At 44.9% G+C, this 15,787-nt stretch overlaps 1 protein-coding gene and 1 pseudogene across 1 annotated transcript; both read right to left on the bottom strand.

The window, feature by feature from the left end:
• Positions 1–325: 325 nt before the first annotated feature.
• Positions 326–14,993, bottom strand: LOC123158851 (disease resistance RPP13-like protein 4; annotated as a pseudogene).
• On the bottom strand, positions 4,402–7,232 carry LOC123160140 (disease resistance RPP13-like protein 4). Its single transcript, XM_044577956.1, has 3 exons — positions 6,984–7,232; positions 5,847–6,848; positions 4,402–4,871 (listed from the first exon to the last, which is right to left on the bottom strand). The coding sequence occupies exons 2-3, from the start codon at positions 6,816–6,818 to the stop codon at positions 4,815–4,817; spliced, it is 1,029 nt and encodes a 342-aa protein (XP_044433891.1). The 5' UTR covers positions 6,819–6,848; positions 6,984–7,232; the 3' UTR covers positions 4,402–4,814.
• Positions 14,994–15,787: the final 794 nt, after the last annotated feature.

Here is a 15,787-nt window from a genome sequence, read left to right as displayed (position 1 = left end):
TCCTTCCTTCAGGTCACAGCAGCCAACTCAAGGATATAAGATCACAAATCATCTGTCTTGATGCAGCAATAGTACTGTTTACTAAACGCATAAAAGCTTCATCTTACAGCAAAGCAACTGAAAAATAAATCACAGATAGAGTCTCCATGCAGCTATGTTATTGGCTGTTTTCTCAATCACAAAAGCCTACAGCCAACAATATAATTAAGATACACAAACAACTGTTTTTGCCATAGATATGTAATTCATGTTTTGTAGCAACACATTAGCCTTTCGCTCCATTGCCAATTTGATTTGATGTAATCAGGCGGCTGCAGGATGAAGATCAGTCTACAAGGCCAGCTAATCTTCCGTCGTCCACCTGCACATCAATCAAGATTTGAAGTAAATGAGATAACCAAGCAGTAGCATGTGGCTGAGCTGGGTTTAATAAGCGTAGCAAGGATGTTCATTGTGAAGTACTCCCTCCGTTCGGAATTACTCGTCCGAGAAATGAATGTATCTAGATGTATTTTAGTTATAGATACAACCATTTTTATCTATTTTTGTGACAAGTAATTGCGAACGGAGGGAGTATATCACGGTGTAGAGCAGCTAAATTAACTGTCCAAATCATGCAAGCTATAAATAAATGGACAACCAAAACAATAGCCAATGCAGAAAGAGCAATAAATACTAATAGGTGGGTGATGTTTCCACTGAGATTACTCAATTAATAAGCACCATAGCAGAAGAAGGAAATAAAAAGAGGAATGCCACTTGAAGCGCAACTAATAGCAGAGGAAAAGGGGTTTACCAAATCCAGTGCAGAGGACGAGCTGATCTGGTCTCCTTAGCTAGCTCTCCTCTCCTTTCCTCCATCTGCTGCCAATCCTCGGTGTACTTCTTGTTCCTTGCTTTTATCTTCTGAACTGGATGCAACTACTGCAGCTTGCTCTACAGCCATTGTGTGGACTAATAAAGCAGAGGAAAGATGGAATCAATAGGATAGGACGTAACACATAGAATGGATACATAATTCAAACAAATATACTAACAGGTATGTTCTTTTACCTCCAGATTCAATCAAGTGATGGGACAGAGCATCCCTCGTCCTGACGGCGTCCTCATCTGCTAGTTGCCGCACTTGCGCGGTGTAACTCTCCTCCTGATCCTCATCCTCACCTTCCTCCGGATCCCCATCCATGTCTATCACTATGTTATGCAACGCGCAACACGTGCCGATCGTCCAGTACATCTCAAGTTTGTTATTTGGATGCCACCCTTTTCCCTGGAGGCATTTCCATGTGTCTTTCATCCTTGCCAACGCCCTTACTGCAATGGCTGTAGCTGCAGACTGTCTCCTATTGAACTCTACTTTGGAGGATGAGAGTGAGACACCGTTTTCCATCTGGTAAGGTGTCAGGAGCCACGGACGAAGTGTGTATCCAGCACCACCAATTATGTATTCACCGACATCCAGGCCATCTGATAGCCTCAGCATACTGCCATTAAGCCAAGCACCATTCTCACACTTCTCAAGGAGCTCAGAGTCGAGCAAAAGGCTCGATTGGTTCATACTAGCTGACAAGTTCCACCAAATGTCTAGGAACCTCATATCTGGATCAACGACGGCTTGGATTAGCTCACTGTCGTTCTGCACGTCGTCACAGTTTGTTGATCCAAACGAGATGCGAGCAGTATGTACAACGCCACAACAGTTTGGCAGGCCGTGCATCTTGTCAAACTTGTGCTTGATCTTCTCCATTTTAGTGGAGCCAGGCCAGCTGCAGTGGTGCATTGCTCAGTCCCACATAGCCTCAACAAACACCTGAGTTACCAGCGAGACAGTTGACTCCTCCACACCAAGAGAGGATCCGATGGTAACCGGCGACTCACCAGAGTTTAGCATTCTTAGAGCGACAGCTACTCTGTCTTGCAAAGACAACACTCTCCCATCGACAAAGGTGGGTTCCCTTGTCATCATATCTTCCAAAAATGGGATCCTCACCAAGCCGCATACGTAACTGAAGGTACTTCTTCTCATTTTGTACAGAGAGTCAAATCCTTGTGCATCCACCATAGAAGATGATAAGGTTTCTGCATAGAAAGAAAAACACAAAACTGGTTACATGATATACTCTAGGTATGTTAAACACAAAATAAGAACAAGTACATAGCCACATGCACTAGGAAGGTACAGTATATATGTACAAAAAGCAGGAGATAAATCGAAATAACTTATAAAGTTGCAGAATCAGAGTGCTCAAACAAATTAAGACAAAGCTTGTATGTTTGATTTTCTGTACCTTCAAATACAGTAGAGCTGCTAATATTGGAATCCAGCTTGTAGTTGTCTCCTCCCGTGTACAAAACGTATCCATCACCAGCATATACCTTGACATGCTCCACTAAGCTGAACTTGTCCCACTCAGTGCCAGATTGTCCTGCAGCTACGGCAGAAAGCAGCCATAGCCTGCACGATAACTGCAAATGCCTTGGCTTTATATCTCGCATGTATTCTGGGAGTTTTTCCATGTTGTAATCCTCCAGGACCAGCCGTTCAAGTGAAGCAATGCGCTCCAGCACCTTCAACTTTGGGCAGTTCATGATGGTAAGCTTCTGCAGATTGGGGAGATTGGTGATCCTCTCCAGGTCAGGGCATCCGTCCACTATAAGCTCAACAACAGAAGGAAAGCTCTCAATGTAGCTGAGGTGCTTGACATGTTGTAGACCTAATATTTTCAATGAGCTTGCATTGGCGGCAAGGCCTGGAGGAACATGCCTCAGTCTGCATTCTTTGAGCACAAGCTTCTTCAAACGGCACATGGCTTGTACTTTCTCGTCCCACTCCCACTCCTCCCATTCCACCATTCCGTCCAAGATCATTTTGTTTAACCTTGGAAATGAAGCTGCTGCCACCTGCACGAATCCCGCCCCAACATGTTTGATGCATGGAGCACGAGAGACCTGAAGAAACTGCAGACTGGGGAGCAGGCACAACCCATTGGGAAGTTGTGTGCAACAGGCCAGATCATTAAAAAATATAGTCTTCAAGTTGTCGAGGGGCACCATTGATGTGGACATTGTCGGTGTCAAAACCGGCGGATCTCAGGTAGGGGGTCCCGAACTGTGCGTCTAGGCGGATGGTAACAGGAGACAAGGGACACGATGTTTTTACCCAGGTTCGGGCCCTCTCGATGGAGGTAAAACCCTACTCCTGCTTGATTGATATTGATGATATGGGTAGTACAAGAGTGGATCTACCACGAGATCAAGGAGGCTAAACCCTAGAAGCTAGCCTATGGTATGATTGTTGTAATGGTTGTTGTCCTACGGACTAAAACCCTCCGGTTTATATAGACACCGGAGAGGGCTAGGGTTACACAGAGTTGGTTACAATGGTAGGAGATCTACATATCCGTATTGCCAAGCTTGCCTTCCACGCCAAGGAAAGTCCCATCCGGACACGGGACGGAGTCTTCAATCTTGTATCTTCGTAGTCTTGGAGTCCGGCGGATGATGATAGTCCGGCTGTCCGGACACCCCGTAGTCCAGGACTCCCTCAGACATCATCCAGCTCGGCAGTTGCTGACCAAAATACCCGTTGATATGAAGATATTCTACAGCAGGTGGAGGGCAGAGCTTATCGAGAACCTGCTCAATTTGTTGCTTCTCTTCCTCAGAGACACCTTTTTTCTCTTTGACCAACCCATCATCTCCCAATTTACTGGTGCAGTACAGTTCTAGCATGATAAGATGCGTCTTCTCACCGAGCCTAGCATTAGCAGCAAACGAGCCAGCAGATACATTCTCTAATTCAGTTAATCCAAGAACTCTGAGATGGGAAAGAGGACCCAACTCGTCTAAACTGCACCAGTCATCATCCATGTGGGCTCGAAACATATATAGTCTCCTCATATTTGTCAGACCACTAAACCCTCTAGGTACCATACTTGCTTTGGAAAGTGAAAGTAATCTCAGCTGGCCAAGCTTAACAATGCTATTGGGAAGATTTACCAATTCTGTACATCCGAAAAGGTGAAGGAATTGCAACAGTTTTATCTTGCCAATGTTCCCTGGAAGTACAGAAATACCAGCATTTCCTAGTGTTAGATATCTCAGGTGCTTGAGCTGATGCAACGATTCAAGCACAGCCATATCTGCAGAATCTATATGCAGAGTTCGCAAACTAGAAAAAGTAACTAGTGAATCACCAGGCTTCATCTTAATCTGGATAGTTGAGATCAATGCTCTCACTGATTGCTGTGCCTGTAGAGATTTCCAATCAAGTTCACCAGATTGTGATCGGTTAGTTTCTATGGTCAACCGAAGAAACTTTTGTGAACTAAGTTTACCAAGAATATCATTGTCTTCGTCTTGAGCTACGAGTGATTCATCCTTAGTCATATACTGAGTAAATGAGCGAACAACATCATGCATGTTGCAAACACATAGATCAGCATACGATTTATCTGGCTCTATAAGGTTCCTAGATACCAACTCCTTGTAGTAATTTTCTCCCAATTGTTCTAAATCATTAGAATTTCCATGAATAAATCCTTCACTAATCCACATTGCAACAACTTCATCCATAGTAAAATTTCTGTTTTTAGGAAGAAGAGAGTAGTACAGAAGACACTGCTTCAGGTAAGAAGGCATATATTCATAGCTTAAGTATATTGTGTGGTTGAGCTCATCGGGCATTTTAGTTGTTGACCATTTAGAGTCATCCAAAACCTACTGCCAGTCACGACGTAGCCCCCCTGTTTCACGCAAGAGTCCTCCCATTACTTTAACATCAATTGGTAAATAGACACATTTCTGTATAATTTTCAGCCGATATCCTTAAGCGTATTGGTGTGGTCTTCATCTATCTCACTTGAGCATATCTGCGAACATAGAGTACAAGGCACTCAAATAATGATCTAAAGCATCCTATATTAGTTTACAGAGGATGATTGACTATCTACAGGAAGTACATGCCAAAAAGAAAGCTTATTAATTTATTTACTTATCTTTCTCCTACATACCGAAGATTTCTGCAGTTGCTTCCACATGTAACTTACATACTTTATGCCTAGAAAACATTTTTTATTTCCTTTTCTTTTTACAAGATGGAACATACCGCTAGAAGAATTGAATTTAGCACTACTCTCTCATCACTGTTTATAGGAAGTAACTCCAAATTTAGCAGAAATCGTATATTCTATTCATTTTCATAAGTTATGGTAACGAGAAATTATTTTATCTCTCAAGTGTCTAAAATGCATAATACAACGCCAAAAATCAATTACTAAATTTGTGTGCTAATTTTCTAGCAAAATTAGTCCCAACTTCTAGTCTAGTTATTTTCATGCTATATTCTTTTGTTGTGCTCGTAGGGGTTCATCGAAATTATTGTTTTTCTGTCTTAAAATTACTTTTCATTTATATTATGTCCTATGACACTGTTGAGTAGCTGAGCACATAGATCTTCATCCCATGAACATTTACAAAAGGTTACTCACTACATGAATATACGACCCATGTCTCTTCACTGGCAGAAATGATACATGTAATTATCCAAATTTCTGCTTATTTCTCAAACTTGATTAAACAAAATCTATGTGCCTTTGAACGTGTCTCAATTAGTGTTGTGGCATATTTCCTTGTTTAGCACCATGCTTTGTTGGCACGTGCAAAGTAATCTCTTGAGCAATGACACGTAATAGTACATAGAAGTCACTAAAATACACGTAATTAATTTCTCATTAATTTGGGAGCATCCTAACATTTATCTTAATTAACTACGTAGTAATGTTAATAAGTAGATGGAGATATATTATTTACTTCACTAAAAGATTAGTATTTAATTAAGTACAGACCTGCTTCTTGAGCAATGACCAAGCATCTTCAGGCGCTAATATGTCGACATGGTGGCACGGCAATATAGCTTTCACCCCTCGGGCAACACCTTCATCTCTGGTAGTGACGAGGACTCGGCTGCCTGGAGCAGCAGCATTGACTAAGGGTATTTTCAGCACGTCATCCCATGCTCTATGGTTCCACACATCATCCATTACCAGAAAGGTCTTGTGGTCAATCAATGTATTCTTGAGGGTTTCGTGAAGGCTGGTCTTTGCACTTTCAGGTGGTTGGGCATCTCCTCCGGCTTCGATGATGGCCCTTCTCAGCAGATCAACATCACTGAAGTTTTGGTTGACGCTCAACCATATCTTTTTGCTGAATTCACCATGGATTGCCTCGTCATTGAAGACCTTCTGGGCGAGGGTGGTCTTGCCGATCCCACCAACACCTACGATAGCAACCACCTTGATGCCATTGTTGTCATCCTTTCCCCTCTGCATGATTTGGGCCACCAGTGCTCTTGTGTCTTCTTCAATCTTGTATCCAACAATAGCGGACCGGTCAGAGTCCCCTACCGTCTCCTGGCTAGGATTGCCATGAGGAGAGATGTGGACATTGCTGCTATGACAATCCTCATAGGACCTAAGATTGATGAAGTTGAAAGCAGCGCTCCGCTCCTTGATGGAGTCGAGCCTCTGGTTGAGTGCCTTGATGCGGGTGCCGATCTCACGAGCATGGAAGGGATTCCGCATGCAAAAGAGCAAGGGATTGCAACACCCTGCATCTGTGGAGGAAGACCCACGCTCCATGGCCTTGAGCTGGCAGAGGTCAAGGATGTCAGCAGCTTCGTACATGGCGCGCTTGAGCTGCCCCACCCAGACTTGGACTGTCTCGTCAGTGATGTTCCTCCTATCGACGTCGGTGAGGAAGTTCTTAAGGTCCTGGAGCTTGTCGCCCAACTTATCGATCTCGCCGGAGACGCCCAGCATTGTTCTTGTTCCCACCTCATCCTGTACCACCTGCTTCAGGTAGTCCCCGATGTAGGATGCAAACGCATCCAACACCATCGCGAAGATAACAATTAGAGGCAATTGAAGTGAGTTTTAAGTAGCAGATAGAGACAAGGAAATAAAACTTGAACACTAACTAAGTACCTCAAGAACAATGCTGCGTCACCAACCTCTGAGATTGATGGGATGCACTGCACGGCACAGCAGTCGGTGGTGACAAATATCAGCGGACGGCAGCGGCGACCGGGGCGATGGCGGTGCTGGGGAAGAGCTGGAGCCTGGAGGGATTGGGATTTGGGAAGCAATGCCACAGCCACAGGGTACTCGTTGGCAGCCGGAGGTGGGTAAAGCATCAGGCGGAGAGAAGCAAGCAAAGCAAAGCAAAGCAGCTTCTTTTCCTTTTCCATGGAGGAGTAGATTATTTGACAAAGCAAAGCAGCTGAGCTGAAGAGTGTATCGAATTGGATTGGACCTAACCTTTCCTTGATGCCAATATATGCTTTTTCCTCGTGTGCACGCCAAATGACAGCGGCCCCGCCCGGTCGCCGGCGCTGGGCTACTCCTCTGACATTTTAAGACTTGTATATTATGCATATTAAGCTTTTAACATTCTAGAAACGTAACAATTTAATGTATTTGAAATTCAAATGGTCACAAATCAAGTCACCCAAGTAGCTAGGATCCAAACACGTCCAGAACTACCATCGCCGTTGTATTGACTTGCTGTGATAGTAAAGAAAAGGTGAAACTTAAGTAGGTGGGACTTAGTTACCACTAAGTGTAATTAGAGAGAGACGAATATTAAACTCCATCGAATTACCTCACCAACCTTTGAGATGGACGGGATACGCTCTTGTGTATTCATGCCAGGAGGACATTCAACTCAATCATGCTGCACCAAGAAAGAAATTTAAAATAAAAAAAGCAGGACAGCGGTGCGCATTGTCAAAAGTGAACGATCTGGTGTCGGAGAGCAAATCTGCTTAACAAGTTTTTAACTCCCTTATCACAATATTCTCTATAGGTAAACAAATCACACATTTGTAGTGTGAGTGGGTGCAGCTTATCACATCTCGTCATTATCTACACTTTTGACGACTTCGTAGTGACAGCGGCAAACAGCTGTGCTGGCCCAAGCTAATTAGTTGATTACATAAGTGGGCTAGTTGTCAAACCACCGCATTTACACGCACACATCTGCTACCTCCCTTCCGAGAAATAGTGCTAAATATGTCCATTTGAACGACAAGTAATTCCAGACGGAGGAAGTACTAAAAACAGGAGTCTCTGACTTTCACGATTAACGAAGTTACAAAAGACATCTCGCTAGTTGGGTTATACTAACTTGTACTTCCTCTGTCCTAAAATAAGTATAACTGATTTAGTATAAGTTTATACTAAATCAGCTACATTTATTTTGGCACGGAGGGAGTAATAGTTATTCTTAGTTTGTGTCACTATCGTCGCGAGTTATTCGGGTAAGCTAACCCTAGTTTAGAACTCCAGGGTCCTTTTGAAGTACCTGGTTTAGAGATCTAGGATGAATACTCTAGGCCTGACCCTAATTCGTTATACCTGGCAATGGCGGTATTTTTCCGCTCTTACCTTGTTGCACTACTGCAATTTGCAGGTTTCCCAAGTGCATGTAAAACTCGGCAAAAGGTAGTCCCAACTTGGTAGAGAGTTCTCCGAATTCATTTCTTGGCTAAGGGTACTCGGCCTGAAGTCTTCACGCAAACACCATTTTGTCGAGTACCAGCCGTTGAGGACTCGGCAACCACTTCGCCAAGACCTAACCAGGGTACTCGGCATAGAAAAAAAGCACTTGACGGGCCGGACGGATACGATATTTGTCACGTGGCACATAGCTTTGCCAAGAGCTGGCATGAAGAACTCGGTACATCTACAAGCACACAAAGGCAACACGGCTCCTGCCAGGTTCGCCGATAGTTCAAATTCGTCGAGACCTTACCAGAGGCACTCGGCGAAGACCAACCCACAAGCGGCCACCAAGCGGCCTTCAAACTTTACCGAGAACCTATGTTTGCCGAGATTATGTGCCTCGCTCACAACAAAGGCCACGGCCCAAGGGGTCGACATGTGCCCACACCGCTTCGGTGTGCGCCCGCTGTTTGCCAAGTTGCTGCGATAGGCTCTTAGTAAACACAATTTGTTGTGTTCTCTAGTTTGCCAAGATTTTCTGAAGCACACAAGCACAAGTGTATATGGATAACAAGTTCACAACTACGTGCATAGGAAGTTCACAAGCATGAAATTCATCAACATAACTTGGGGCTCACACGGTTTTGGAGTTTGGAGTAGGAACATCAGGAGTAGTCATTGGGCTTGGTTGCCCAACTCTAGATGCAGCTACAGGCACATTGTTTGATCCAATCGATGGATTCAGCTGTAAGAACATGAAACAATAAGGTTTATGGTAAGGACGAAGATGGCGATTTAAGAAGTTGACCCAAATATAACCGGCCAATAGCACATTTGTTTTTGGAAAAGGGGTGTAACCCCGGCCTCTGCATCAGAACGATGCATACGGCCACAACCGGCCGATAACACATAACTAGTTAATGCATCACAATGCAAACTGACTGCATGTATCCTGTGCTATCGCCTCACAACGATTGCATTCAAAGTCTATAGGTGCTTGATCCTCTGGTACGTTGCAGAGAGCAACACATATTAATCCATCATGTAGTTCTGAAAATAACCTTGAAAAAGTCAGGAATAGTTTTTTAGAACACAGTACAGCTGAAGTAGCTCACATACACGAGCATACACTCACCCCTATGAACGCACGCACACACACCCTATCCCTATGAGCACATGCAAGAAACTGAGCCGGCACATTATCTTGAGATTGACGAAGTCGTAATGGACGCCTTCATAGTCGACAGGAACATGTCAACCCACTGAACGCACATTGTTGGAAATCTTGAAATAAATCCAAAAAATGTGAGCACCAATGTCAAGTATAGGACTTGAACTCTGGTGGGCTGGGGATACCACTGCATCTTATAGGTTGGTTCGTAAAAAGTTAGGTATAGTTGTCCTGTTAAAAACATGATCGTTATGACAGTTTCAAATTTCCCACAGTGAGGTAGATACTTCCACCCGGATATGTGCCTTAAATCTGAGATGAACACCGGCTAACCAATTTCCAAACAAATTCATTACATCATATGGCCAAAAAATTCACATGCAAGATGGTAGCCCTCTTTTAGTAAAATTAAACTTGAATTACTTCACCTACAATTGAGATGGACCCGATGTCCTTCTACTCATTCCTCTCTGGAGGGCATTCAATTCAATAATGGTGTGCACCAATAAAGTGAAAAGGGAAGCATGACAGTGCCGCACATTTGTTGTCAAAAGTGAACGATTTGGTGTCGGAGAGCAAATATGCTTAACAAGATTTTAACTCTATATCGTATCACAATGTGGTTCTCCATGGAACACTCTCCAGAGATAAACAAATCGCATGTCTGTCGTATGAGTGGGTGCAGCTTATTGCCGTGACCCTGCTTTCACATCTCATCATTATCTCTACACTTGAACATGTTGAAATATATTGTCCGTCTCACTTCGTCAGTTTGGACTGATGAGTGAATTGATTGGAGCATGAATTCAATAGAACGTAGTGACACCGGCAAACAGCTGTGCTAGCTGGCCGGATCTACTTAGTTGACTGCATAAGTGGGTCAATCATCACACTTCCATATCTACAGAGTCACATAAGGTGTACTGAAGACTGGAGTCTCATTTTTGAAGATTAACCTAGAAAAAGTAACCAATGAATCACCAGGCTTCATCTTAATCTGGACAGTTGAGATCAATGTTCTCACTGATTGCTGCGCCTGTAGAGATTTCCAATCAAGTTCACCAGATTGTGATTGGTTAGTTTCTATGGACAACCGAAGAAACTTTCGTGAATCAAGTTTAGCAAGAATATCATTGTCTCCGTCTTGAGCTACGAGTGCTTCATCTTTAGTCATATATTGAGCAAATGAGCGAACAACATCATGCATGCTGCAAAACCATATATCAGCATACGATTTATATGGCTCTATAAGGTTCCTAGATACTAACTCCTTGTAGTAATTTCTTTCCAATTCTTCTAAATCACTAGAGTTTCCATGAATTAATCCTTCGCTTATCCACATTCCCACGACTTCATCAATATGAAATTTTCTACTTGTAGGAAGAAAAGAATAGTATAAAAAGCACTGCTTCAGGTAAGAAGGCATATATTCATAGCTTAAGCAAACTGTGTGGTTGAGATCATCGGGCATTTTAGTTGTTGACCATTTCGAATCATCCAAAACCTGCTGCCAATCACGACGTAGCCCCCCTCTTTCACGCAAGAGTCCTCCCATCACTTTAACAACAATTGGTAAACAACCACATTTCTGTATAATTTCTAGTCCAATATCCTTTAGCGTATTGATGTGGTCTTCATCTATCTCACTTGAGCATGCCTGCACACATACAGTACAAGGGACCGATATTGTTAATTAACTACATACCAAGATCCTCTATGGCACTCAGTTTTAGTTCCTCTTTAAACTAATATAGGATGTTTTAGATCACTATTTTAGTGATGTATTTGTCCATTTATTAAGGTATGATTGACTATTTAATAAATACTCAAAGTACAGGAAGTACATGGCAAAAAGAAAGGTTATTAATCTATTTACTTATCTGTCTCCTACATACCAAAGATTTCTGCAACTTACATACTTTATGCCTAGAAAACAATTTTTCTTTCCTTTTCTTTTTATAAGATGGAACATACTACTAGAAGAATATGCTTTAGCACCACTCTCTCATCAAATTTAGCAGAAATCGTATGTTTTATTCATTTTCATAGTTTATGGTAACGGGAAATTATCTTACCTCTCAAGCATCTAAAATGCATAATAAAACATGAATTTACTAAATTTGTGTACAAATTTTCCAGCAAAATTACTGCCAACTTCTAGTCTAGTTATTTCCTTGCTATATTATTTTGTTGTACTGGCAGGGGTTCACCGATATTATTGTTTTTCTGTCTTAAATAACTTTTCATTTATGTTATGTCCTATGACACTGTTGAGTAGCTGAGGACTTAGATACCATATGTTGGAAAACGAGAATATACGACCCATGTCTCTTCAAGGGTAAAAATGATAATTAATTCTCAAGCTTGATTAAACAAAATCTAGTAATCTTTGACGGTGTCTCAATTAGTGTTGTGGCATATTTCTTTGTTTGGCACCATGCTTTGTCGGCACTTGCAAAGTAATCTTAACCTTACAAAATTACTGACAACCTCTTAGGTCATCTCCAGCCGCGCCCCCAACAGGCCCCCCCCCCCAGGCCACTTTTTCGGCGCCGGCGCCGAAAAAACGGCCCAGTCGCGCCCCCAGGATGCCGAAAATCGCCGGTTCAGACCTTTTTTCCGCCCGGCGGTCACAGGCCGAACCCGGCGCGCTGGGGAGCCGTTGGGGGCTCCGGCGCTAGTGAAAAGCACGCCTGGCCCACACGACGAGGGAAAAGTCAAGGTTTTCTTCCCCCGACTCGCTTCGCACCCCCCGCGCCCTCGGCCACCACTAGCCATATCTCGGCGCCGGCCGCCGGCCTACTCCGCTAGATAGCCATTCCCCGCCGGAAAATAGCAGCGCTTCGCTGCGGCAGCCCCTCCCGCAGCAGCTGGGCGTTTCCGGCCGCCGTTTCCGGCCGCGGAGGCGAGGTTTAACGGCGGGTACCCGCCCACCGAGCGCAAGGTGTTCGGCGTTTTGACTGTCTCGGCGATGGACTCGGATGAGGAGGAAGAGCTCGCCGCGCTGCTGGAGGAGGAAGCCGCGGCCGACGTCCAGGAAGAAGAGCATCTGATGGTGCTCGCCGCCCTCGCCCAGCTGCTGGCGAGCAATGAAAAGCCGCGTCGAGGTGGCTCGGCGTCGGGGCGGGTGAAAGCAAAGAACCGGCATCGTCTGCACGGCTACTGCATGCTCTACTCCGACTACTTTGCCGATGCTCCACTTCATGGCGAGAGAACATTTCGGCGCCGTTATCGGATGAGCCGAAAGCTCTTCCTCAGGATTGTGAATTCCATCCGGGAGTTCGACAACTACTTCAAGTGCAAGATGGATTGCACCGGCGCTCTTGGATTCACCTCCATCCAGAAGTGCACGACAGCGATGAGGATGCTTGCATATGAAGCTCCCAGTGATTCACTCGACGACTATGGGCGCATGGCCGAGTCCACCAGCATAGAGTGTTTCTACATGTTCTGTCGGGCAGTGGTGGCAGTGTTTGGGCCACAATACTTGAGAACACCCAATGCGGAAGACACTGCTCGGATCCTAGCCCAGAATGCAGCAAGAGGATTTCCTGGGATGCTTAGAAGCATCGACTGCATGCATTGGAAATGGAAGAACTGCACATTTGGTTGGCAGGGGATGTACAAAGACGCCAAAGGTGGTTGCAGTGTGGTGCCTATCTCACTATGCGTCAGGAGATCCGAGACCCACAGGTGCATCATCAATTGCAGAAAGATCTGATTGAGCACCTATGGAGGCTCAAGGGGGACACCACGTGATGAAATACGAGTTTTTATTTGTTGAACTATAGTAATGGTATTGAACTATTTGTTGTTGTAGTATTTTGTTGAAGTATTTGATTTTTCTGTGATGAAATATGTGATAAGGAATAATTGTGTTGATAATTGAACGCCGAGACACGGCGAAACCACACCGAATATGGGCCTATTCTCGCCCATATGGGCTGTTTATTGGCTGAAATTGGGCTGCAAAGTGGGTCAATTTCGGCGCCTGGAGGCGAGCTGGGGGCGACGACTGGGCGCAAAACCGCCCCCAGCGCCGAGTGTATCGCCGGCTCGCCCCCAGGGGGCGATTTTTATGCGTCCTGGGGGGGCCAACGGCTGGAGATGCCCTTATCTCCAAGAGGTAATAGTACATATAAGTCACTAGATTACATGCAATTAGTAGCCCGTTAATTTCAGAGCATCCTAACATTTCTCGTAATTAACTACATAGTACTGTTAATAAGTAGATGAAGATAACAAAAGAGATTAGAGTTTAATTAAGAACAGACCTGCTTCTTGAGCAATGACCAAGCATCTTCAGGCGCTAATGTGTCGACATGGTGGTATGGCCATATAGCTTTCACCCCTCGGGCAACACCTTCATCTCTGGTAGTGACGAGGACTCGGCTGCCTAAAGAAGCAGAATTGACTAAGGGTATTTTCATCACATCATCCCATGCTCTGTGGTTCCACACATCATCCATTACCAGAAAGGTCTTGTGGTCAATCAATGTGTTCTTGAGGGTTTCGTGAAGGCTGGTCTTTGCACTTTCAGGTGGTTGAGCTTCTCCTCCGGCTTCGATGATGGCCCTTCTCAGCAGATCAACATCACTGAAGTTTTGGTTGACGCTCAACCATATCTTTTTGCTGAATTGACCTTGGATTGTCTCGTCATTGAAGACCTTCTGGGCGAGGGTGGTCTTGCCGATCCCACCAACACCTACGATAGCAACCACCTTGATGCCATTGTTGACATCATTTCCCGTCTGCATGATCTGGGCCACTAGTGTTCTTGTGTCTTCTTCAATCTTGTCTCCAACAATAGCCGACCGGTCAAAGTCCCCCACCGTCTCCTGGCATGGATTACCATGGTGAGAGGCATGGGTGTTGCTGCGGTGATGCGCATAGGACCCAAGATTGATGAAGTTGAAAGCAGTGCTCCGTTCCTTGATGTCGTCAAGCCTCTGATTGAGCGCCTTGATGCGGGTGCCGATCTCACGAGCATGAAAGGGATTTCGCATGCAGAAGAACAAGGGATTGAGGCACCCTGCATTAACCGAGGATGGTTCACTCTCCATGGCCTTGAGCTGGCAGAGGTCAAGGATGTTAGTAGCTTCATACATGGCACACTTGAGCTGCTCCACCCACTCTCGAACAGTATCGTCGGTGATGTTCCTCCTATCAGCATCAGCCATGAAGTTCTTGAGGTCCAGAAGCTTGTGTCCCATCTTGTCGATCTCGCCGGAGACGCCCAAAATCATCTTCACCTCATCTGTTGCTGCATGCGTGAGCATGTCCACCAGGTAGGACGCAAATGCATCCAACACCATCGCCATCGTTGCCGACTGATTTTTCTGCAATAACAAGGTATAATGTCAAATTCAAGCAGGAAGCTTAGTTAGCTAGGTGTAAAGAGAGACAAATCACACTTGAACTGCCTAACCAACCTCTGAGATGGATGGACAATGTGACAGTAGCGCCAGAGGAGACGTGTCTCCTCCCGGAGCGGAAGCTCAGATCCTGCTCCGGCGCGTTGCCTCCGGGAGCAGTAGCTCAGCTCCTCCTCCGGCGCGCTGCCGCCGGAAGCAGCAGTTGAACTCCTCCTCCGGCGAGTTGCCTCCGTGAGCAGCAGCTCAGATCCTACACTGGCTCGTTGCCTCCATGACGCAGCAGCTACACTAGCCGGACAGAGTAGTTGGGTGTAGCGACAGGCAGGTGCTCTCCGGCGGCTAAGGCAAAAGGCCGCGGCACAGCTGTGTGGAAGTGGACGGGAGGGAGTGAGTGAGACCGAGAGCCATTGAATGGAGTGATAACAAATGGCCTATTTCTTTGCCGACATCCATGTGCCCCTTAATCTACAGTTAACGAATTGATCTCTTTAGCCATCGCATGCAGTTTGCACCAAAAGAAATGGCCTATTTCTTTGGGAATCTTGACAGCTTCTAGTTGTATCATGACCCCTAGGTCATGTTTACGGACCTATTTTCAGATAGCACATGCAAACTTTCTCTAGATCTGCGCAAAATTGTACATATGTTAGATAGCCAAATAGTTTACTCGGTGTGCTCGTATTTGAAGTATCTTTCTCAAGGAGCATCTTTCTTTTAGGCCTCGTAGCTGCAAGGGACCA

The sequence above is a fragment of the Triticum aestivum genome, chromosome 7B (assembly GCF_018294505.1).
Source record: "Triticum aestivum cultivar Chinese Spring chromosome 7B, IWGSC CS RefSeq v2.1, whole genome shotgun sequence".
NCBI lineage: Eukaryota > Viridiplantae > Streptophyta > Magnoliopsida > Poales > Poaceae > Triticum > Triticum aestivum.
This window is presented reverse-complemented; position numbering and strand designations above follow the sequence as displayed.